General features: G+C 42.1%; 1 protein-coding gene across 1 annotated transcript in view; it reads left to right on the plus strand.

Annotated features, from left to right (window-relative positions):
• Window positions 1–25,640, plus strand: part of RNF115 (ring finger protein 115) — a 93,476-nt gene that overhangs the window by 26,815 nt on the left and 41,021 nt on the right. The window contains exons 2-3 of the mRNA XM_003268089.4: window positions 12,635–12,693; window positions 16,985–17,042. Coding sequence (XP_003268137.2) covers window positions 12,635–12,693; window positions 16,985–17,042 — 117 coding nt within the window. The remainder of the gene's footprint in view (window positions 1–12,634; window positions 12,694–16,984; window positions 17,043–25,640) is intronic.

Raw genomic sequence — 25,640 nt, forward strand, 5'->3', positions numbered from 1 at the left:
GATTTTGTGACTGTATACATTGGAAATATTTTGGGGAGAGGTTTGTTGTGAAGATTTGATGTATTAATAGGTAAGTGTAGGATAGATTTCCATAGTGCCTGACATATAATTGGCATTTGATTCATTATTATTCTTGATTTAGTGTTCCTCCCTTTAAAAGCATAGTTATTTTCTTTCTTTCTTTTTTTTTTTTTTTGACGTGGAATCTCACTCTTTCACTCACTGCAACCTCTGCCTCCTGGGTTCAAGCAATTCTCCTGCCTCAGCCTGCAGAGTAGCTGGGATTACAGGCATGTGCCACCACGCCTGGCTAATTTTTGTATTTTTAGTAGAGACGGGGTTTTGCCATGTTGGGCCAGGCTCGAACTCCTGGCCTCAAGTGATCCTCCCTCCTTGGCCTTCCAAAATGCTGAGATTATAGGCTGAGCCACTGTGCCTGGCCTAAAAGCATAGTTATTTTCAGTCAACATGGTTTAATGAAAAGAAGATGGAATTTTGGATTCAAGAAAGACCAAGGTTTAAAGCTCCTTTTCTTTTTTTTTTGAGACCGAGTCTTGGTCTGCGCTCTGTGCTGTGCCCAGGCTGGAGTGCAGTGGCGCAATCTCGGCTCACTGCAAGCCCTGCCTCCTGGGTTCACGCCATTCTCCTGCCTCAGCGTCTCGAGTAGCTGGGACTACAGGCTCCCAACACCACGCCCAGCTAATTTTTATGTATTTTTAGTAGAGATGGGGTTTCACCGTGTTAGCTAGGATGGTCTCGATCTCCTGACCTCGTGATCCGCCCGCCTCGGCCTCCCAAAGTGCTGGGATTACAGGCGTGAGCCACTGTGCCTGGCCTAAAGCTCCTTTTCATCCCTTGGGCAATGTTCTGATTTTCTATTATTGCCTAACAAGTCTGTCCAAAATGTAGTGGCTTAATACAATAATTTACTGTTATCTCTCATGTTTCTGTGGATTGACACGGTTCAACTGGACACTTCTCCCCTTAAGGTCTTTCATGTGGTTGTGGTCAGATAGTACCTGGAGATGGGGCCATCTGAAGACTGCCCTAGGCTGGATCCAAGATGGTTTTTTCCTTTTACTTGTCTGACGTCTCAGTGCTTTTTGAGATGGCTTCTCTATCCAGCAGAGCAGCCTAAACTTATGTGGCTGCTCAGGGTTCCAAGAGTTAGGAAGTAGAAGTTGCCAGGCAGTTAAGGGCTTTGGAACTGGCATAGTATTGTATCTATTAAAGAAGTCACAGGGCCTCCCAGATTCAAGGGGCTTGAGAAATAAACTGCATGTCTTTAAAGGGAGTGGGAAGGTCACATTGCAGAAGAATATATGGGCTGAGAAGTCTTATTGGGGCTGTCTCTGGAAGGTCATCTGGGCACAATTTTTTTTCATTTTCTTGTCTGTAAAATAGCAATAACAATATTTACCTCACAGAGTGGTTAAGTGGAATAGCACAGTGTCAAGCACATCATGTGTTTAGTAAATATAAGTGGACTTCCCCCCTTAATTCTCTAATGTAACAAATTACTTCTGATCTTCTACTTTATTTTAAATGGCCACAAGTTTGCTCAGTATATGGTTTGGTTAACTGTTTCTTGACCTGTCTATGTTTCTCAGACTGTTGTAACTTAAAACAAACTTTATCATGGAAAATTTCAAACACATCAAAGTAAAGAGAATACCACATTAACAGAATAAGGGACAAAAACTGCAGGATCATCTCAATTCATGCAGAAAAAGCATTTGCCAGATCCAGCACCCTTTCATGATAAAAACACTCAACTAGGAATAGAAGGAAACTCAGCATATCAAAGTGTATTTATGAAAAGCCCACAGTGGCTGTGTGTGTTGGCTCATGCTTGTAATTCCAGCACTCTGGGAGGCCAAGGCGGGAGGATCGCTTGAGTCCAGGAGTTTGAGACCAGCCTGGGCAACAAAGTGAGACCTAATCTCTGCAAAAAATAAACACAATTAGCCAGGCATGGTGATGTACGCCTATAGTCCTGGCTACTTGGGAGGCTTTGGTGGGAGGATTGGTTGAGTCTGCAGTGAGCCAAGATTGTACCATAGCACTTCAGTCTGGGCAACAGAGCAAGACCCTTCCCACCCTCACCCACCCCCTCCCCTCGACAAAGAAAAAGCCCACAGTGAACATCTTATTCAGTGGTGAAAGACCAAAAGATTTCCCCCTAACATCAGGAGCATGGCAAAGATGCCCATTCTTGCTAGCGCTATTTCAACATAGTATTAAGAGTCCTGGCCAGAGCCAATTTAGGCAAGAAAAAGAAATTAAAAGCACCCAAATTAGAAAGGAAGAAGTAAAATTATCTCTGTTCACAGATGATATGATCTTATTTGTTGAAAACCCCGAGGCTGGCTGCAGTGGCTCATGCCTGTAATCCCAGCACTTTGGGAGGCCGAGGCAGGCGGATCACGAGGTCAAGAGATCGAGACCATCCTGGCCAACATGGTGAAACCCCGTCTTTACTAAAAATACAAAAATTAGCTGGGCATGATGGCAGGCATTTGTAGTCCCAGCTACTCGGGAGGCTGAGGCAGGAGAATCACTTGAACCCGGGAGGCAGAGGCTGCAGTGAGCTGAGATCGCGCCACTGCACCCCAGCCTGGTGACAGAGCAACACTCCATCTAAAAAAAAAAAAAAAGAAACCCTAAACATTCCACAAAAAACCCTGTTATAACTAGTAAATGAATTCAGCAAAGTTGCAGGATACAAAATCAACACAGAAAAATTAGTTATGTTTCCATACACAGTGAACAACTTGAAAAATTAAGAAAACAATTCCATTAACAGTAGCATCAGAAAGAATGAAAGTTAGGAATGACCCTAACCAAAGAAGTGAAAAATTTGAGAATTAAAAACCATAAAATACTGCTGAAAGGAATTAAAGAGCATACAAATAAATAGAAAGACATCCTGTGTTCATGGATTGGAAGACTTAATATTGTTAAGATATGAATTCTGCCCAAAGCGATCTACAGATTCAACAGAATACCTGTCAAAATCCCAACAGCATTTTTTTTGCAAATAGAAGTTTCATCCCAAAATTAATTTGGAATCTCAGGATACCCCTAATAGCCAGAACAGTTTTCAAAAAGAAAAACAAAGCTGGAGGACTCAAACTTTCTGATTTCAAAATATATTACTAAGCTACGGTAATAAAACTAGTGTAGTACTGGCATAACAACAGACATATAGACAATGGAATAGAGACTCCAGAAATAAACCCTTGCATATGTGGTCAGATGATCTTGGATAGAGGTGCCAGGACCACTCTGTGGAGCAAGGACAGTCTCTTCAACAAATAGTGTTGGGAAAACTGGACTTTCACATACAAAACAAAAAGTTGGACTCATATTTTACACTATATAAAAAATAAACCCAAAGTGGATTAAAGACCTAAATATAAGACCTAAAACTGTAAAACTCCTTAAAGAAAACTTAGAGGAAAGCTTTATGACTTTGGATTTGGCAGTGATTTCTTGCATATGACACCATAAGCACAGGCAACAAAAGCAAAAATAGGCAAATGGGACTGCATCAAACTTAAAAACTTTGGTGCATCAACGAACACAATCAACTTGAAAAGGCAACCTGTGGAGTGGGAGAAAATGTTTGTAAATTGTGTATCTGTTAAAGTATTCATATCCAGAATGTAGAAAGAACAACAACTCAACAACAAAAGGTCAAATAAACGGATTAAAAAATAGGCAAATGACTTGAATAGTCATTTCTCCAAAGATGATAAACCAACGGTCAAGAGGCATTTGAAAAGATATTCAGCATCACTAATCATCAGAGAGATCCAAATCAAAACCACAATGAGATATCACCTCACATCCATTAGGATGGCTACTGTTAAAAAACAAACAGGGAATTACGAGTGTTAGTGAAAATTATGAGAAATTGGAACCATTCTTGTGCACCGTTAGTGGGACTGTAAAATGGTGCAACTGTGATGGAAAACAGCATGGCAGTTCCTCAAAAAATTAAAAATAGAATTACCATGTAATCCATCAAACTCACTTCTGGATATGTATCCAGAAGTATCCAATGCAGGACCTCAAAGAGATATTTGCACACCTATGCTCATAGCACATTCAGGATAGCTAAGAGGTGAAAACAACCCAGATGTCCTTGATGAATAAATAAAATATGGTATATACACACAATGGAATATTATTTAGCTTTAAAAAGGAAATAAGTCCTGCCATATGTGACAGTGTGGGTGAACCTTGAGGATATTGTGTTAAGTAAAATAAGCCAGTCAAAAAAAGACAAATACTATATGCTTTCACTTATATTAGATATTATTACTGAAACACCAGGAGTGTGTTCTAGGTCATGCTGCTTGCTGCACAGAAAGCCAGTCACTGAGACAATGAGTTTTGCCAGAGAAGGAGGTTTTAATTGGGTGCTGTAGCTGAGGAGAGGGGAACTCGGTCTCAAATCCATCTCCCTGGCTGACTACAATTAAGGGCTTATATAGCAAGGAAGAACTGTAACTACATGCAGGAAAATAAGAATTAGGGAGAGATAAGGAAGAGAAGTTGGTCACCAGGAAGCAGGAGGTCAGTTAGGCAGTCATGATGGGTTGAGGGGTTTGAGGTTTCATTGTTTAGATGCAGTGATCTGGTACGTTTCAGTTCCTTGATATCATCTGGGAGACCTGATGGTTGGTTTCCTGAGAAAGGAACTCAGATAAGACAAATGTAACTTTTTCAAGTTTTAAGACTGGGAGGGTCAATTTCTTATCTTTATTCAAAAGAAACCATAATGGTCAGTTCTATGGGACAGTTGGGTTGTTGGTGTCAGTATCAAAAATTATAAATTCATAGAAACAGGTAGAATGGTGGTTACCAGGGAATGAAGGGGAGAAATGGGTTGTTGTTTAATGGGTATAGAGTTTCAGTTTTTCAAGATGAGAAGGTTCTGGAGATGTTTCACAGCAGTGTGAATATACTTAACACTTCTGAACTGTACACCTAAAAATGGTTAATATGGGCTGAGTGTGGTGGCTTACGCCTGTAATCCCAGTATTTTGGGAGGCTGAGGCAGGCAGATTGCTTGAGCTTAGGAGTTCAAGACCAGCCTGGGCAACATGGTGAAGCCTCATGTCTACAAAAAATACAAAAATTAGCCGGGTGCAGTGGCATGCACCTGTAGTCTCAGGAGGTGGAAGTTACAATGAGTTGAGATCATGCCACTGTGCTCCAGCTTGGGTGACAGAGGGAGACCCTGTCTCAGAAAAAAAAAAAAAAAGAAAAGGTTAAGATGGCAAATTTTTATGTATTTTCTACCACAAAATGTGTAGATAGAATAATATAACAAGTCTACATGTATACGGCTTCAACAATTATCAACTTATAACCAATCTTATTTTATTTCTGTCCCCATCTAACACCTTGTCTCTTGATTAGTTGGAAGCAATTGATAGAGTTTTTGAGCTCTTAGAGTGAAGGGGTGGACCCTTAACATAGCTGGAAATCATGGGAAAGCTAGTGACTTGTGTGAATCCAGAAGAAAAGTGGTACTAGTAAGTGGAGTGATATGAAGCCTTTATAAGGAAAATCTAGAAACAGGAAATATAATCTTTAGAGTATCATTTTGGGGTTTCCAAGTATCTAAGAGGCAGATTAAATAAATGGAAATGAGATAGTTTTTTGAGACCAGACTTTGTTCTGAAATCAGACTTAAGAAATTAGCTACTTTTATCAAGAATAATTAGCAGAGCATTTGGGAAGAGTTTTGGCTTTTCTTCCCTGAAATCAAAATGTAACTATTTAGAAAGCTTTTATTGTTGCTTATAAATGGAAGGAGTACTTGTCACTTCCAAACGACAGGAAGAACCATAGAGCACTTCCACAATTTGATTTATATCTCTTAAGTGTCATGTTCCTGTGAAGGAGCTGTAGTGGTTGACAGCCTGGTTCCTAGAACTGAGAGGTGAAGCCAGCTGAGCTTCTGGATTGGGTGGGGACTTGGAGAACTTTTGTGTCTAGCTAAAGCATTGTAAATGCACCAATCAGTGCTCTGTGTCTAGCTAAAGGATTGTAAACACACTAATCAGCACTCTGTAAAAATGTACCAATCAGCACTCTGTAAAATGGACCAATCAGCGCTCTGTAAAATGGATCAATCAAGCAGGACGTGGGCGGGGACAAATAAGAGAATAAAAGCTGGCTACACCAGCCAGCAGCGGCAGCCAGCTTGGGTACCCTTCTATGCTGTGGAAGCTTTGTTCTTTGGCTCTTCTCAGTAAATCTTGATGCTGCTCACTCTTTGGGTCTGCACTACCTTTATGAGCTGTAACACTCACCTGGAGGGTCTGTGGCTTCATTCCTGAAGTCAGCTGCATTCCTGAAGACCATGAACCCACCGGGAGGAACAAACAATTCCGGACGCGCCACCTTTAAGAGTTGTAACACTCCCTGCGAAGGTCTGCAGCTTCACTCCTGAAGTCAGCGAGACCACGAACCAACCAGAATTAAGAAACTCCAGACACATCTGAACATCAGAAGGAACAAACTCTGGACACACCATCTTTTTTTTTTATTTTATTTTGAGATGGAGTCTCGCTCTGTCGCCTAGGCTGGAGTGAGTGGCGCGATCTCGGCTCACTGCAAGCTCTGCCTCCCGGGTTCACACCATTCTCCTGCCTCAGCCTTACCAGTAGCTGGGACTACAGGCGCCCGCCACCACGCACGGCTAATTTTTTGTATTTTTAGTAGAGACGGGGTTTCACCGTGTTAGCCAGGATAGTCTCAATCTCCTGACCTTGTGATCCACCCTCCTCGGCCTCCCAACGTGCTAGGATTACAGGCGTGAGCCACCGCGTCTGGCCAGGACACACCATCTTTAAGAAGTGTAACACTCACAGGGAGGGTCCGCGGCTTCATTTTTGAAGTCAGTGAGACCAAGAACCCATGGGAAGGAATAAATGCCGGACACAGAACTATGACTGGGACCATGTGAATTGGGGACTTCACATGATCCCGATCGGAGATCGCACCACTGTACTCCAGCCTGTGCGACAGAGTGAGACTCTGTCTCAAAAAAAAAAAAAAAAAAAAAAAATAGATTAGATGCCCCTTGCCATGCGGAAAGTTAGGGAAATAGTGTTCTAGTTACAGGAAGCTTTTAGGCAGTGGTGGGCTTGATGAATTCAAAGAATCAGAAGAAGGCCAGTATGTGGCTGGAACGCACTGAAGGAGGGGAGGGGTGGGTAGTCTAAAATGAGATTGTCAAGTTGAGCACAGACCAGCCTTGTAAATCATGTTAAAGAACTTAATTTTATTTTAAGTGTTTTTGTAAATAATTGAAAGATTTTAAGCTGGGTAATGACATGGTCTGTTTTATGCTTTAAAAAAGATGGTTCTTTTTTGATTTCAGGTTGGAAAGGACTAAAAGAGAAGCAGGACACGACTTAAGAGGGAAGATATTCAGGCTGGGCGTGGTGGCCCACGCCTGTAATTCCAGCACTTTGGGAGGCTGAGGCAGGCGGATCACTCGAGGTCAGGAGTTCGAGACCAGCCTGGCCATCGTGGCAAAACACCATCTCTACTAAAAATACAAAAATTAGCTGGGTGTGGTGGCACATGCCTGTAATCCCAGCCACTCTGGAGGCTGAGGTGGGAGAATTGCTTGAACCCAGGAGGCAGAGGTTGCAGTGAGCCAAGATTGTGCCACTGCACTCCAGCCTGAGTGACAGAGCGAGACTTCGTCTCAAAACAAAGAAGGGAAGATATTTAGTGCTCAGAGCCACTGCTGGCTTGGGTTAAGGTAGCGGCAGCGGCACAAGGAGTATGTAGATTTGGGAAATGTGTTTGTGTTTGGAGTACCAGGACTTAGTGGTGGGAGGTGAAAGAGAGGCATGAGGAATGACCCCTGGGTTTCAGTATGAGCAAAGTGGTATGCCGCCTCTTGAGGGTGTGTGTGTGTGCGTGTGTGTGTGTGTAAGAAAAAGCGTGTGAGAGAGCATACATATAAGAGTGAGTGAATCTGGAATTCAGAAGACTGGCCTGGGATAGAGATATACATTTGGGGGGAGTTGGCATATAGAGATATTTAAAGCAACAGGAATGAGTGAGAGAGGGAGAGAGAAGAAAGAGGGTCTAACACTGTGATTTCATTTTACTATTGACTCTTTTTTTGAATTTAATTTTAGACATTAGAATAGATAAGGTTAGCTTTCCAAAATCAGTCTCATTTGTATTTGGCGTTCAGATAAACTCATATATATGCATATATTATTATTATTTTTTGATACAGGGTCTCGCTCTGTCACCCAGACTGTAGTGCAGTTGCACCATCACAGCTCACTGCAGCCTCAACCTCCTGGGCTCAAGCGATCCTTTGGCCTCAGCCTCCAAGTAGCTGGGACTACAGGCATGCGCCACCATGCCTGGCTAATTTTTAAATTTTTGTAGAGACAGGGTCTCACTATGTTGCCCAGGCTGATCTCAAACTCCTGAGCTCTAGCAGTCTTCCTGCCTCAGCCTCCCAAAGTGTTGGGATTATAGGTGTGAGCCACCACGCCTGACCAGATAAATTTTCGTAATGGGAGAGAAAGGGATGGAGTTGCAGCTTTATGGGAGGGTAGGGCATGAAGGAGTAGAGGAGGACTCAGGGATTTATGGGGTCTCCAGATTACTTCATTTCTGGAGTAGTTTACAGTATGCCCGTTACGAATGTGTCTCATCCTTCATGTATGTAGTGGAGAAAAAAGGTTGAGTTTCTGATCCTCAAGGTAAAGTCGATATTAATAGTTGTCTAAAGTTTTCTACATTCTGGCCCCTATCTGCCTGTCTGCATATCCACATTCATACCAATCCCTTCCAACCTCTGTGCATGCCGTTTTCTATCATCATGTCCTAAACCTAGAATTTCCTTTTTCACTGGACAAATATTTTAGGTCTCTGTTTCAGTCAGAGCTTTCCCTAGTTCCCCCCAGGCAAACTCTGTATTTGTTTCTGTTTCTGGTGTTCATTTATTATAGCAATTATTGTATTAAATTTGCTGTTTCTTGATGTGACTGTCTCCTCAAGAAACTAATCTTTTTGACATGAGGGATTTTTTTTTTTTTCTTTTAAAAAAGCACTTGAGGGCCAGACATGGTGGGTTATGCCTGTAATCCCAGCACTTTGGGAGGATCACTTGAGCACAGGAGTTCGAGGCTGCCATGAGCCGTGATTGTGCCACTGCACTCCAGTCTAGGTGACAGAATGAGACCCCATATCTTTAGAAAAAAAGCATTGGAGTGTTTGAATTACCATCCTGTCTTTCTTTGAAGAGCCAAATACAGCTTACATCATCTTCAGGTAAAACAAAATTTAGGGTTCAGAAACTATACGGCATAAGAAAATAGTTGAACTGGGCACAGTGTCTCATGCCTGTAATTCCAGCACTTTGGGAGGCCAAGGTGGGCAGATTGCTTGAGCTCAGGAGTTCTTTCAGACCAGCCAGGGCAACGTGGCAAGACCGTATCTCTACCAAAAATACAAATAGCTGGGCATGGAATGTGCCTGTGGTCCCAGCTGAGGCCGGGAGGATTGTCTGAGCCCTGGAGGTCAAGGCTACGGTGAGCCAAAATTGTGCCACTGCACGCCAGCCTGGGCAACAGAGTGAGATCCTGTCTCAAAAATAAATAAATAAATAAATAAATAAATAAAAAATAAAAAAGAAACAAAATGGTTGAAAATGTCTTTCCCATGCCTTTGGAGTCTAAGATGAGGTTTAAATGTGTTTCCCAGGTCTATTTTAATAGGTAGTTAAAATATACTTTAAAAATTATTATAAGGCAGTCTCTAAAGTGTATTCTTATCCCCAAAGCTTGATATTACTTAAAAGAAAGATTTATTACTAAAGGAAATAGAAATTGACTTAATAGAATTGTTTCGGTTATTTGAATTGTCGTTTCTGTAGGGTATTTGAGAATTGTTAGGTTTTATTTGGAACCGTTGATAAACAAGATAGAATAGAAATATTGTACTGCCTCATTGTTCCTAGTCTACAAATTGATTTATGCTGTTATTCAGTTTATGTGTCTCTCTCTCTTTTTCTTTTTTTTTTTCTTGAGATGGAGTTTCACTCTTGTTGCCCAGGCGGGAGTGCAATGGTGCAATCTTGGCTCACTCCAACCTCCACCTCCCGGGTTCAAGCGATTCTCCTGCCTTAGCCTCCCGAGTAGCTGGGATTACAGGCATGTGCCACCACGGCTAATTTTTTTTCTTTTTTTTAAGTAGAGATGGGGTTTCTCCATGCTGGTCAGGCTGATCTTGAATTCCCGACCTCAGGTGATCTGCCCGCCTGGCCTCCAAAAGTGCTGGGATTACAGGATGAGCCACCACACCCAGCCCAGTTTATGCCTTTTGTATGTACATAGTAAAAAGTAGCAGTCTCTTTCTTTACATAGTAAAAAGTAGCAGTTTCTTTCTTTTTTTTTTTGAGACAGAGTCTCGATCTGTCGCCCAGGCTGAAGTGCAACGGCCCTATCTGGGCTCACTGCAACCTCTGCCTCCTGGGTTCAAGCAGTTCTCCTGCCTCAGCCTCCCAAGTAACTGGGACTACAGGCACACGCCACCACACCCCAGCTAATTTTACATTTTTGGTAGAGATGGAGTTTCACCATGTTGGCAAGGGTGGTCTTCAGCTCCTGACCTCAAGTGATCCGCCCACCTTGGCCTCCCAAAGTGTTAGGATTATAGGCGTGAGCCACCGCGCCCAGACTAAAAGTAGCAGTTTCTATACCCATGATTACTATAATATTTTACTGCGTTGATATGTATATAGTGGAGCTTTTTTGTTAGATTTGAAGAGAAAATTTGATGATGAATTCATTCTAATTAAAAAAAAAGGCCAGGCGTGGTGGCTCACACCTGTAATCCCACCACTTTAGGAGGCCAAGGCAGGCAGATCACCTGAGGTCAGGAGTTCGAGACCAGCCTGACCAACATGGTAAAACCCCGTCTCTACTAAAAATATAAAATAGCTGGGCATGGTGGCAGGTGCGTATAATCCCAGCTACTTGGGAGGCTGAGGCAGGAGAATCGCTTGAACCTGGGAGGCAGAGATTGCAGTGAGCCAAGACCGTGCCATTGCACTGTAGCTTGGGCAGCAAGAGCGAAACTCTGTCTTAAAAAAAAAAAAAAAAAAAAATGCCAGGCGCAGTGGCTCACACCTATAATCCCAGCACTTTGGGAGGCTGAGGCAGGGGGATTGCCTGAGGTCAGGAGTTCGAGACCAGCCTGACCAACATGGAGAAACCCCGTCTCTACTAAAAATACAAAATTAGCTGGGCGTGATGTTGCATGCCTGTAATCCCAGCTACTCGGGAGACTGAGGCAGGAGAATCTCTTGAACCCGGGAGGCGGAGGTTGTGGTGAGCCAAGATCGCACCATTGCACTCCAGCCTGGGCAACAAGAGCGAAACTCCATCTCTAAATAAATAAATAAATAACCTAAATTTTAAAATAAAAAAATCTTTGACACTCTACCTTTCAGCTGTCAGTGGAAACCACTTAGGTAGCTAGGAAGCAATTCTGCAAATATTTTATGGAATTCTATATTTGCCAGAGTATAATAGAAAAAACTAGGCCGGGACTGGGCGTGGTGGCTCGTGCCTTTAATCCCAGCACTTTCGGAGGCCGAGGTGGGTGGATCACCTGAGGTCAGGAGTTTGAGACCAGCCTGACCAACATGGTGAAACCCCGTCTCTATTAAAAATACAAAAATTAGCAAGGGGCTTGTAATCCCAGCTACTTGGGAGGCTGAGGCAGGAGAATCACTTAAACCCAGGAGGTAGAGGTTGCAGTGAGCTGAGATCACACCATTGCACTCTAGCTCCTGGGCAAGAGAGTGAGACTCCATCTCAAAAAAAAAAAAAAAAAAAAAAAAAGGCCAGGTATGGTGGCTCATGCCTGTAATCCCAGCACTTTGGGAGACTGAGGCAGGTGGATCAGCTGAGGTCGGCAGTTCGAGACTAGCCTGACCAACATGGAAAAACCTCATCTCTCCTAAAAACACAAAATTAGCCAGGCGTGTTGTCGCATGCCTGTAATCCCAGCTACTCGGGAGGCTGAGGCAGGAGAATCATTTGAACCCAGGAGGTAGAGGTTGCTGTGAGCCAAGATCATGCCATTGCACTCCAGCCTGGGCAACAAAAACAAAAAAACAAAAAAAAGAAAAAGAAAAAACTAGGCTGGGCTCAGTGGCTTATGCCTGTAATTCCAGCACTTTGGGAGGCTGAGGCAGGAAGATCACTTCAGTTCAGGAGTTTGAGATCAGCTTGGGCAACATAGCAAGACCTCATCCTCTACAAAAAATAAAAAAAATTAGGTATGTTGGCATGTGCCTGTGGTCCTAGCTACTCTGAAGGCTGAGGCAGGAGGATCTCTTGAGCCTGGGAGATCGAGGCTGCAGTGAGCCATGATCATACCACTGCAGTCCAGCCTGGGTGACAGAGTGAGACCCTGTCTCACAAAAGAAAAAAAAAAACTACTCGAGTCAGCAAGTACATACAACATTTCAGAGCCTCAGCTTGTATACTGCATGTTATTCTGAAACTACAGATACCACGTACCTTTCTAATGAAAAAGTTTTGTTTCTTCCTTTCTTTTATAGGAATATATATGTCCCAGATGTGAATCAGGCTTTATTGAAGAAGTGACAGATGATTCCAGGTATTGTACAAGCTCATGAATAAATCAGACATTCTATTATCAAAACTATTTTCTCTCAGCATGGACTAAGTTGAATTTGTTTTATAACTTACACTCTACAGAGAGAGTGAGAGTGAGAGAGAGAGAGAAAGAGTCAGTGAGTGCATGAGCTTGCACAAGAGAGGGCAGAAGAATGGGAGAGGAAAAATAAAGAAAAATGGGAAAATTTGGAAAGTGATATCATAGCAGATGTGGTGATACGCACTGCTCCTGATTGTATGTGGCATTCCATGTACATCTGTACGCATGTCAGAGTAAATCTGGTAAGTTTTCATTTATTATCTGAGACTTGGGGCTTCTCTTAGATTATTAGTTGGTTTTTAGTGACCACTCTGCTGCCTGAGGGTAAACTGCTGTTATACCTCTTTGGCGGGTTAGGGAGTGACTTCTGACAAAGATACCTAATCAGTTAAACAGGCTGTTGTAGCCAGGGAAACCGATTGTTACTCTGCTTTGAGGAGGCCTTGAGTCTCTTGTTCTTATTAAGATTATTTGGCCAGTGTGGTGGCTCACGCCTGTAATCCCAACACTTTGGGAGGCTGAGGTGGGTGGATCACCTGAGGTCAGGAGCTTGAGACCGCCTGGTCAACATGGTGAAACCCCGTCTCCATTAAAAGCATAAAAATTAGCGGGGTGTAGTGGCGGGCGCCTGTAATCCCAGCTACTTGGGAGGCTGAGGCAGGAGAATCACTTGAAACCAGGAGGTGGAGGTTGCAGTGAGCCAAGACTCCAGCCTGGGCAACAAGAACGAAACTGTGTCTCAAAAAAAAGAAAAAAGAAAAGATTATTGCTGTCAAACTTAGGCCATCTTTCCAGTGTAATATTAATATATGGGTTTGTAATGCTTGGAATTTGTTCTTATTGGCCTTAATAAAGGTATACAGCTGATAAAAAGGGGAAATATTTCTCAAAGTGACTATTACTATTCCTTTTTTGTTTATGTGAACAAAACTATAAAATCTTTTTTCTTTTTTTTTTTTTGAGACAGAGTCTTGCTCTGTTGCCAGGCTGGAGTGCAGTGGTTCAATCTCGGCTCACTGCAACCTCTGCCTCCCAGGTTCAAACGATTCTTGGACCTCAGCTTGCCCAGTAGCTGGGACTACAGGTGTCCGCCACTATGCCCTGCTAATTTTTGTGTATTTTTAATAGAGACGGGTTTTGCCGTGTTGGTCAGGCTGGTCTCGAACTCCTGGCCCCAAGTGATCCGCCTGCCTTGGCTTCTCAAAGTGCTGGGATTACAGGCATGAGCCACCGTGCCCAACCTAAATTTTTTTTTTTTTTTTTTTGAGACAGAGTCTCACTCTATTGCCCAGGCTGGAGTGCAATGGCACCATCTTGGCTCACTGCAATCTCTGCCTCCCAGGTTCAAGTGATTCTCCTGCCTCAGGCTCCCAAGTAGCTGGGATTACAGGCGTGCACCACCACTCTTGGCTAATTTTTGTATTTTTAGTAGAGATGGGGTTTCACCATGTTTACCAGGCTGGTCTTGAAGTCCTGACCTCGTGATCCACCCGTCTCGGCCTCCCAAAGTGTTGGGATTACAGGTGTGAGCCACTGCACCTGGCCTAACTTAAAATTTTAATAAATTTTAGAATAGCATTGATAGGATGGCCTCTTTTGGCTAAACACAGTGGCACATTTGTTCTTTTGGGGCTATTTGGTTAAACATTCATCTGAAAATTGGAGAAGTACCGACTGGTCAAAAAGAATCTGTAATCTGAAGCATCTTAATTTTGGAGTGACTTTGGGGATTTTAATGGCAGTAGGTAATTCCTTTACTGTTACTGTTGGCAGAATCTAAAGTTGAAGGTCCCTTCCACAACCAGGAAAAACTACACATTTTACAGTATGTACTATTAGTTTTACTTTACTAATGATTGGTGATTATATGTGTAAATAAGCTGGAGCTTCTGGGGCAATATGTGGCATGGGATCTATTTTGATACAGTTAAATTTCGTCTTGGTTTTAAATAGTACAATACCAACACTAAACGTGTAAGATGAGCATGACTGCAAAATTAGCAATTTTGTGTGGATGGCATGCTAACTTGAAATAGCTTTTTGTTTGTGCCATTATAATTGCATCAAATACTTATTTCAGGCACTCATGCTCTGCATGTGCTAAATAAAAGATATATTGGTTGTGGGGAAGCAATTAATGGGCTTATTTTTTGCCAAGTTTTCAAGTAGTAACCCTGGTTTCTTTAGGCAGCTAGTACTTTTATGCAAATACAGTTATAAATGAGAATGATTAACTGTAGGATGAATCTTTGTCTAGCAGGGAACTGTGGATTCTGTGGCCTTTGTTCTTAATTCTTTTATGTGTCTTTGTAGATCAAAGGTTGTCTTATATAGGTGCTATTGGTAGCAGTTTACTCAAATACACAGACTGTGGTTTGAAAGAGATTAGTGTTTTAAATGAAAGAAGAAATCTTTTTCTTAGAATCCTTGTCTTAGAGGCAGTATGATATTTCCTTCTATAAAGTTCATAAACATTTGCTGATTTAAATACTTAGCAATTGCAGTGGTAAGTAGTGGAAGGGTAAAAACCAGTAAGAGGAGGGCCTTGCATGTAAATATTAGATAATGGGCTCCATCTGCTCTTCAACTTCCATGTAGAGGAGCACCTTGTAAGTTTTCTTAAGCTTTGTAACATTTCTCAGAACAATGTGGTGGTTTTTATTATCCCTTCTCTATGATTAGCTCTATTATTCTTTAAAGGAATTTTAAGGAAAGGGAACGGTGAGGTAGCTTCAGGGAGAGCAGAACACCAGAAGATAAGAGTTGCGGTTTCAATTACCAAGGATGTTTGAATCCCTGAAACTGTGTAGTAAAGGCAGGAAGGAAGAGTCCTGGAAGCCTGTCTGGGCTTGAGCAATCAAATGGATACATAGCCACTTAACGTAGTTTTTTATGGTATGTGGTAGTTCAATTAGCTGTTTATTTAGCATAGATGTACAAGTACTTTTGGGCTTGTTATACATTTGGAGTGATTTTTACAAAAGCGTTTTTCTGAAATTAATACAGGTATTAAATGGTTTCTTATCAGAGAATAAGGCTTGAGAATGGTTGCATAAAGAATGGCATTAGCTTTGCTTTTTCACTTTTGGTTTCAGACTAACTAGGGTGTGTTTGTTTCCTCAGTGAGCTCAGCACAATGCCTGGATTGGTATTGTAATCCTACAAATGAAAACTATTTTTAGTAGTTTGTGAACTTATCATTGGGGTGTTTGTATGTTTGTGTGCTTAAGTGTGTCTCTTGAAGTAAAAGTGGTATCCAGCAGTTCCTGTGATTCTTTCCATCCCCCCCTTCCCGGATGTGTTAGCTTGTTTTCTTTGTTCTTTGCAAATGTCATGGGGACAATGGGATTTAATATTTCTCTCCACTCTTCAGGGTCTTTGGGAATAGTTATTTTATCATTTTCACATGTGATTAATTCAACAACTTTTGAGTATCAATATAGGTTATTGACATTGCAGGATTTTTAAAGGTGATAGTATTGTGTAATGTCTGACACTTAAACACTCTACATGTATTTGAGGCATTAATAAATTGCAGTCTTTGCCTTCTGAATTTATATTAATGAAGGAGGGAAATGGGTTGAAATGGATGTGGCAAATCCTAGATATTTATAGTACAAGGTAGGTTTTAGAATCAAAGTGAGAGTGCAGAAGGGTGTGGAAGAGTCTTATTTGGTTGGTGAGTTCAGAAAGGCTTGATGGAGGAGGTAGCATTTGAGATGGGTCCTGAAAGGTGGGTAGGGGGAGAAATATTTATTGAATCCTTTTATAATGTTTTAAATACAGTACCAGGCCCCTTACGTTATTACATTTAATCATTCCTAAGAAATACTGACTATTGTAGCCTCAAATGTTGTGTTCATCTGGTGGTTGAATGGTTTTTTAGTGAAACATTTTGTTTTGTTAGCGTTCTTGAGGATAAATATTTTTCTTTTGATAGGTCAAATCTGAATTGCATTGCTGCCTGTGGGTCCTTCTTCCTTCTCTATGGTGGCTTCTCCAATTTTTCACTGGATTTAGCCTTGAAAACCACTTGATTTTGTGGTTTATGATACTGTTCACAGATTAATTCACGTGCCAGTTATTCATAATTTCCTTTAATAGGTGTTGTGTTGGGATGAGTTATTTTTCCTTATTGGGCTTTGTTCTCATTATGCCATTCTATATTTAGCTTCTAGGAGGGAAGCTTGTTCCTGGGAATAGAATCACCACTCATTCCTTTTCTCTTTAGTTTTTTAGGTGGTGGCGGCAGTCGGATAGACAATAGCACAACAACACATTTTGCAGAGGTAAGTTTTCTTTTAGCTGTGGGAATTCTTTAAGAAGTGGTTAGCTGTTAAAATCATGGCAGATACTATCCAGTGTGGCAAAACATCAGAGTTTAACTGAATGTATAAGAAAAAATGTGGGCCATAGTAACCCTTGGGAAGATTTGTGTTTTCAGTAGCTGGGGCTTGGGCCTGTTACCTTTGATAAACCGTTGATTAGGAGAAAGTAATAGCTTCAAACTGTATTCTTTTAAACTGGTAGTGTTTTTAATTCTTGTTTTCTACTTTGTTATTGTATATACAGTGTGAGAATAAAAAGCTTTTGCTGTTTTTGAAATAACAGTGTTGCCGACTCTGCTTTAGTGGTGTGACAACCAGGTAAAGTGCAGGCCAGGATGAGTTGTCGAAGTCACAATGAAATAGTCTTCAACCTTGTACAGAGGTACCGGTTTCCAGGGCCTACCTCTAGTCAACACAGTAGTTTGGTGTAGATTAAGGATGTTTACTTGCCTTTCAGATCCCAAGATGGGTTCTGTAAATAATTTTATATCTTCTTATAACGTGGCGTCCATATTTTTTGGGAAAAACAAATCTTAACTGTGATTTGAAAATAGGGCATTAGTCTTCATTCTTGAATACCATTTTATATTAAATCCAGAGTAATTTTCTGTTTTCACTTTGTCCATTGACCTAAAGTCTCTTTAGTTGTGTTTGTTTTTTTTTTAAAGAAACCATTGTAACTATTTTTAAAGTGTGTAATTCAGTGGCATTAATACTCTTTGTTTTTAATCATTTAGAGACTACAGTCCAGAAGGTACAAACCAGCCAGCCTACAAAAAACACTGATGTTTTTCTTTTGCTTGTTTGTATGTGTACCCTATATTACCATACAACTTGTTCAGCTCTAGAAAGCTGACAGATGCTAAAAGGAAGAAATAAGTTAAATCTCATAATCAGGACTTCTTTATGTTTTAGGATCACATTAACCTTTTCCAGAGATAGCTGAAGTGCCTAGAGAGATAGCAAAATATTTCACTGTTTTGTATGTAAATTGAAATTGTACTAGTAGTATATTTGAAAAGTGATATTTAATAAGAAGCCTGTAAAACCCTAAGCTTCTCTCCCTTATTATTTGAAAATTATTTTGAAACCTGTAGCCCCCACATTTTGATGTTGTTAGATTTATCAACATTGTCTGGGTAATGGTCCTGTTCTATTTAGGGTGGTTTTTCTGCTTATGGTCTGTGCTACTTGTTAATATCCAGTATTAAGAGTTTTGGTTAACTCTGAACTGCCCAGGTTGATTAGAGTGATTCCAGACAGATCATGTTTTGAACTTGCATTTTTATTTTCCCATTTTAATGGATTGAAAAACATTATTTAATATGTATTCTGGGCCAGGCACAGTGGCTCACGCCTGTAATCCCAACACTTTGGGAGGCCGAGGTGAGCAGATCACCTGAGGTCTGGAGTTTGAGACCAGCCTAGCCAACATGGTGAAACCCCATCTCTACTAAAAATACAATAAATTAGCTGGGCATGGTGGCATGCGCCTGTAATCCTAGCTACATGGGAGGCTGAGACACGAGAATCACTTGAACCCGAGAGGCAGAGGTTGCAGTGAGTCGAGATCGCACCACTGCACTCCAGTCTGGGTGACAGAGCGAGACTCCATCTCAAAAAAATAAAATGTATTCTGTTTGCCAGTCCTGGAAGCCTTTATGATTTCAGTGTTCTTTCCCCTTGTGTGTGCTATTTGTGATAACACAGATTGTCACTTACTGATTATGCATGTGCAGAAGAAGAAATTTCATTTGATTTTTCTTTAGTGTTCTTTTTTAGGTAATGGAAATAGATTGGTCTGCCAATTTTGTAGGTGTGACTCACCAGGAAGAGATGCACTGAGTAAGAAGAAAAATAAATATATGTAGTCAGTTTCCTAACTTTAGTAATGCTAAATCCGACACTGATGGCATGAGTTATCAGGGGTTAAAGTAATTTTGCTGATTCATAGCTTGTAACTTCGTGTTCTTTAGATGTTGCCAGGGATTTTTATTTTTTTATTTTTTTTATTTTTGCACACAAAACAATAAACATTTTCTAAAAGTACATACAAACAAAAAGATGCATATCAAACATATTAGGAAGGTTGCACATGGGAAGACGGGGAATAGAAATGGGGGGTGGGAGTTAAAGAAAATAAATGAGAGAGGGACTTTGTATGGATCAATGATAATAATTCAATCCTCTATTTGACAAAGAAGAAGGAGAAGGAAGAGGAAGAAAAAGAAAGTGGAATAAAGGATCAGAAAGGGAGGAAAATAGAAAAAATTAGAGTATGACTCCAGGGTAGACCTGTTTTGTTGTCACTTGGTTGGTTTGTCAGTTGTATTTTTCATATGTTTCGCCATGTTGGCCAGGCTGGTCTCGAACTCCTAGCCTCAAGTGATCAACCCGCCTCGGCCTCCCAGAGTACTGGGACTACAGGCGTGAGCCACCACGTTCAGCCCCCACATTGCTTCTGGCCTCTGTGGTAGACCTCCCAGACGGAGCGGCCGGGCAGAGGCGCTCCTCACTTCCCAGACGGGGCGGCCGGGCAGAGGCGCTCCTCACTTCCCAGACGGGGCGGCCGGGCAGAGGCGCTCCTCACATCCCAGAAGGGGCGGCCGGGCAGAGGCGCTCCTCACTTCCCAGACGGGGCGGCCGGGCAGAGGCGCTCCTCACATCCCAGAAGGTGCGGCCGGGCAGAGGCGCTCCTCATTCCCAGATGGGGTGGCCGGGCAGAGGCGCTCCTCACTTCTTCCCAGACGGAGCAGCCGGGCAGAGGCACTCCTCACTTCCCAGACGGGGTGGCCGGGCACAGGCGCTCCTCACTTCCCAGACGGTGGGCGGCCTAGCAGAGGCGCTCCTCACATCCCAGACGATGGGCGGCCAGGCAGAGACGTTCCTCACTTCCTGACGGAGTGGCGGCTGGGCAGAGGCGCTCCTCACCTCCCAGACGGGGCGGCCGGGCAGAGGAGCTCCTCATAACCCAGACGATGGGCGGCCAGGCAGAGACGCTCCCCACCTCCCAGACAGGGCGTCGGCCGGGCAGAGGCAGCAATCCCAGCACCCTGGGAGGCCAAGGCAGGCGGCTGGGAGGCGGAGGCTGCAGCGAGCCAAGACCACGCCACCGCACTCCAGCCCGGGCAACACCGAGCACCGAGTGAGCGAGCCTCCGTCTGCAGTCCCAGCACCTCGGGAGGCCGAGGCGGGCAGACCAGTGGAGGTCAGGAGCTGGAGACCAGCCTGGCCGACATGGCGAAACCACGCCTCCAGCCAAAGGAGAATAACCAGGGAGGGGTGGTGGCGCGTGCCGGCAATCCCAGGGGCAGGAAAATCGCGGGAGCCGGATGCAGGGAGTTTGCAGCGAGCCGAGTGTACTCCAGCCTGGGTCACAGAGGGAAGAAAAGAAAAAGAAAGAAAGAAGGAAGGAAGGAAGGTTGGTTGGTTGCCAGGGATTTTTAATAAATTAGCTAAGAAGTGTGTGTGTGTGTGTGTGTGTGTGTGTGTGTGTTTAAGAGATGGGGCCTTACTATGTTGCCCAGGCTGGACTCGAACTTCTGAGCTTAAGTGATCCTCCCACCTCAGGTTCCCTAGTAGCTGGGATTACAGGCAGGTGTCACTGTGCCTGGCTGAAAGTATATACTGAATGTTTCATACATAGCACTCTCCTAGAAATAGGGGCAGGAAGTAAATGTCACAGTTGCCTTGCCTGAAAGGAACTTAAAATTTTGTTGTGGAGCAAGTGCAAACACTTAAGAAAACAAGGAAGGCTGGGCGTGGTGGCTCACGCCTGTAATCCCAGCACTTTGGGAGGCCGAGGCAGGTGGATCACAGGAGGTTGGGAGTTCGAGAACAGCCTGGCCAACATGGTGAAACCCCATCTCTACTAAAAAATATAAAAAATTAGCCAGGCGTGGTGGTGGGCGCTGGTAATTCCAGCTACTTGGGAGGCGGAGGCAGGAGAATCGCTTGAACCCAGAAAGTGGAGGTTGCAGTGAGCGGAGATTGCACCACTGCACTCCAGCCTGGGCAATAAGAGCAAAACTGTCTCAAAAAAAAAAAAAAAAAAAAAAAAAAAAGGAAAAAGTGTACAGAGTATAATAAATTTATTCTAGGGTATATGTAACAAGTATAGTAGAAGGAAGAGAAAAGGTGGGCCAGGGTCTTGAGGAGAGGTCATATAACAGTGATTAAGAACACAGCCTCTGGAACCAGATTGCCTGAGCTCAAATCCTGTGTCTGCCACTTATTGGCTGTGTAACCTGGGCAAAGTTATTTAGAATCTCTCAGTGCCTCTCTTGTTTCCTTGTCTGTAAATTGGGAAATAATCATCCTTTCCTCATAGGGATGTTATGAGGATTAAATGAGTTAATACATGCTAGGTGTGTAGACCGCAATGTGCCTGCCATCTAGTGAGTGCTTGATACATTTTAGCCATTATTAAGACTTCATAGTGAAGGTAAAACTTGCACTGGAGCCTTGAAGAGTAGGTGGAATTTAGATAAGCAAAGATGTGAAAATTATTTCAAAATAGTATTCATAAGCTATAAGGTTTTATGCTCATGTCCCTGAAGGCAAAACTTAGAAATAAAATTATATATAGAAACTAAAGTTGTTTTTCTTTTCCCTGCTTTAGTTGGTAATTTCAGCAAAGACTTATGCTCAGTTTTGCTCTATTTTTCTTTAGCTGGAGCTGCTTGTACAATCAAGTGGTTATTTTCTATAAGTAACATTTACTAATAGCTGAATTCTTAAAATACTGTCTATATTAGAAGAGGTTTATTCCAGGAAAATTTCTGACAAAATCAGTATTGACATTTTTTTTAAAAGATGAGACTGAGATGGGAGATAAGAGACTAATAGGACAGAGAGAAAGTAGGGGAGGGTTGCCAGTTACATGGGAGCAGTGTTTGAATAATGTGTGAGGGCTGGTGGAGAGTGAATCTGAAAATGTTGCTAGCAGTTTGTAGAGAGAAGACATTGCTATACTAAGCTTCCTGGTGGTAATCTAGAAAGTGAGCCCCATAGCTACCTGAGGGTTTCATTGATTACTTGCAAACTTCTGACCATGACCTGGTGCCAGTGGGTCATCTGATCTTAGAGTCTCAGCTTACCTGAATGGATTGCTTCAGTGCAAGAGTGGCTCTGGCTGCTGCTTCAGATTAGGAGAAAATAAGATACATGGCTTTCTGGAAAAAAGAGCTCTCAGGTATGCACAAGAGGGCAGGGTGCTCTGAGCTGTCTGATTTATATGTATTTAAATAAAATTTGTTTTTGTTACATAAGCAGCATTATAGTGGCAGTAAAAAATTTAAAAATATGTATCTTGAGTTTCACTATTTTTTTTTTTTTTAGACGGAGTCTCACTCTGTTGCCCAGGCTGGAGTGCAGTGGCGCAATCTCGGCTCACTGCAACCTCTGCCTTCTGGGTTCAAGCGATTATCCTGCCTCAGCCTCCTGAGTAGCTGGGACCACATGCACGTGCCACCACGCCTGGCTAATTTTTTGTATTTTTAGTAGAGACGGGGTTTCACTGTGTTAGCCAGGATGGTCTCGATCTCCTGACCTCGTGATCCGCCTGCCTTGGTCTCCCAAAGTGCTGGGATTACAGGCGTGAGCCACCGCGACTGGCCGCGTTTCACTATTCTAAAAGCTCCCTTTTCCATACATTTCCTTTCAGATTTTGTCGTAAGCCATAGTTACTGAAAAATAACAACCTTAAGCTTTTTGTTTGTTTGTTTGTTTGAGACGGAGTCTTGCTCTGTTGCCCAGGCTGGAGTGCAGTGGCACGATCTCGGCTTACTGCAACCTCCACCTCCTGGGTTCGAGTGATTCTCTCACCCCAGCCTCCCGAGTAGCTTGGATTACAGGCCCCTGCCACCAAACCTGGCTAATTTTTGTATTTTTAGTAGAGATGGGGTTTTACCACGTTGGCCAGGCTGGTCTGGAACTCCTGACCTGAGGTCATCCTCTCGTCTTGGCCTCCCAGAGTGCTGGGATTACAGGCATGAGCCACCGTGCCTGGGCCTAAGCTTTTTTAAAAATGAGAAATATTGGCCGGTCATGCAGATCACTTGAGGTCAGGAGTTCCAGACCAGCCTGTCCAATGTGATGAAACCCTATCTTTACTAAAAATACAAAAATTAGCCGGGTGTGGTGGCAGGCGCCTGTAATCCTAGCTATTCAAGAGGCTGAGGCAGGAGAATCGCTTGAACCCGGGAGGCGGAGGTTGCAGTGGGCTGAGATTTTGCCGCTGCATGCTAGCCTGAGCAACAGAGCGAGACTCCATAAATAAATAAATAAATAAATAAATAAATAAATAAATAAATAAGAAATATCCCATATTCTCATTACTGGATTATAGCTTTATGCATTTTTTAGCAAAATACTTCTCATTTCTCATGTGCATACCTCAAAACTGTTTAGAGTTGCTGTCAAAAGAGTATATTGTATTTCTGCCTCTAAAAATTTACTTGGTATTATGTCATAAACCTTTTACTTGTCTCTCTATAGTTATTAGAATTATAGCTGGACGTGGTGGCTCACGCCTGTAATCCTAGCACTTGGGGAGGGCAGAGGCAGGCGGATCGTTTGAGCCCAGGAGTTCAAGACCAGCCTGGGCAACATGGTAAAACCCTGTCTCTACAAAAATAAAAATAAAAAGTTAGCCAGGTGTAGTGGCATATGCCTGTAGTCCCAGCTACTCGAGAAGCGGAGGTGGGAGAATCTCTTGAGCCTGGGAGGCAGAGGTTGCAGTGAGCTGAGATCGTGCCACTGCACCCCAGCCTGGGTGTCAGAGTGAGACCCTGTCTCAAAAAAAAAAAAAAAAAAAAAAATTTGGGACTTCATATTCTTTAATGGCTACATTATATTTATTAAACTATTATCCTGTGTTAGGCATGTCTAGTTATATGTGATGGTTGATCATCGATCATACTTCCTCTACCTGAGTCTAGAACATACTGAGAAATAAAACATAGAACACCAGACAGATGGATATAAAAATTTAATTTTTATTCAGCTGAATTGGAACACAAAGTTGAATTGTGGCCAAATGGACATCCTAAGTTTATACAGGATGACCTACCTGAGAATTAGAGGCTGCAAAGCAGGCACACATAATCAGAACAACTTATTTTGCATTTGTGCAACTTCCTAATACATGAACTCCACTTGCTGGAGAAATGCGAAATCATTAGAGATTAGATTTTGCTATTCACTAATCAGCTACATCATTCCTCTGTTGAAGAGTACATACAATATGATGCCCTTTACATAAAATTCTAGAAAATGCAAACCACAGAAAGATCGGGGTTGCTTGGAGATGGGAAGGGGCAGGAGGGAAGGATTACAAAGGCACAGGAGGAAACATTTTGGGGTGATGAGTATCTTCCTTACTTTGATTTAATGTTTTCACAAAATCGCCTGTGAACTTTTTTGAGATTACATTTCTAAGGTTAATAATTATAAAATTATTTACCCTTAATTGACTCATCTTTATAGACTCTACTATTATTTTTTGAGATATAATTCATATACTGTGTAATTCACCCTGTTAAAGTGTACAGCTAAGTGGTTTTAGTATATTCACAGAGTTGTACAACCATTACCACTGATTTAGAACTTTTTCATCATCCCCAAAAGAATCCCCATACACATTAGTAGTCACTACGTATTTCTCCACAGTTCTCTCAGCCCTAGGCAACCACTAATCTATTTTCTGTCTCTATGGATTTGCCTATAGAGGATATTTGTTATAAATGAAATCATGCAATATGTGAACCTTTGTGACTGACTCTTTTCTACTTAGAATACTGTTTTCAAGGTTCATCCATGCTGTAGCATGTATCAGTACTTCATTTTTATGGCTGCATAATACTACATTGTATGGATATTCCACATTTTATTTATTCTTCATCAGTTGATGGACATTTAGGTTGTTTACACTTTTTGCCTGTTATGAATAATAATGCTGCTGTAAATATTTTTGTACAAGTTTTTGTGTGATCATATGTTTTTAATTTTATTGGTTATATAACTAGGAGTGAAATTGCTGGGTCATATGGTAACTGTTTAACTCATTGAGGAACAGGCCATAATATTTTAAGAAGTGCTGATGTGATCATGGTTAGTGTTGAGCAAGTTCTGCTAAATGGAATATATTGTCCATCCTGTTTTTTATTTTGAATGTGTAAATAGTTCACCCCAAATATTTTCAGAAATATTGTCGTTGTACTTATATTCAGAGTAATGTCTTCAGTTTTTCAAGGCAAAACTTGTCAAACTGTCTCTGTGATTCTTTAGACTGTTTTAGCAAAACTCTGTGATAGTGTTCTCTATTAGTTTTTACTTATGTAAGCTGTGTCCTGAATACCCAGTTTTGTTATATGAGCTATTTTTTTTTCTTTTATGCTTATCTAAGTCTACTCAGAGACAAATGACCTGAAGCTATTTTTATCCTTAGTGCTGATTTGGTATAAATTTGTGAGGTGTGCTTTTCTATCCCGTGTTCTTTGGTCAGGGTACACTATTATTTTGAGATTAAAATAGGCCACAATACATTGACTGTTACTA

Source organism: Nomascus leucogenys, chromosome 12, assembly GCF_006542625.1.
Source record: "Nomascus leucogenys isolate Asia chromosome 12, Asia_NLE_v1, whole genome shotgun sequence".
In the NCBI taxonomy this organism is placed as follows: domain Eukaryota; kingdom Metazoa; phylum Chordata; class Mammalia; order Primates; family Hylobatidae; genus Nomascus; species Nomascus leucogenys.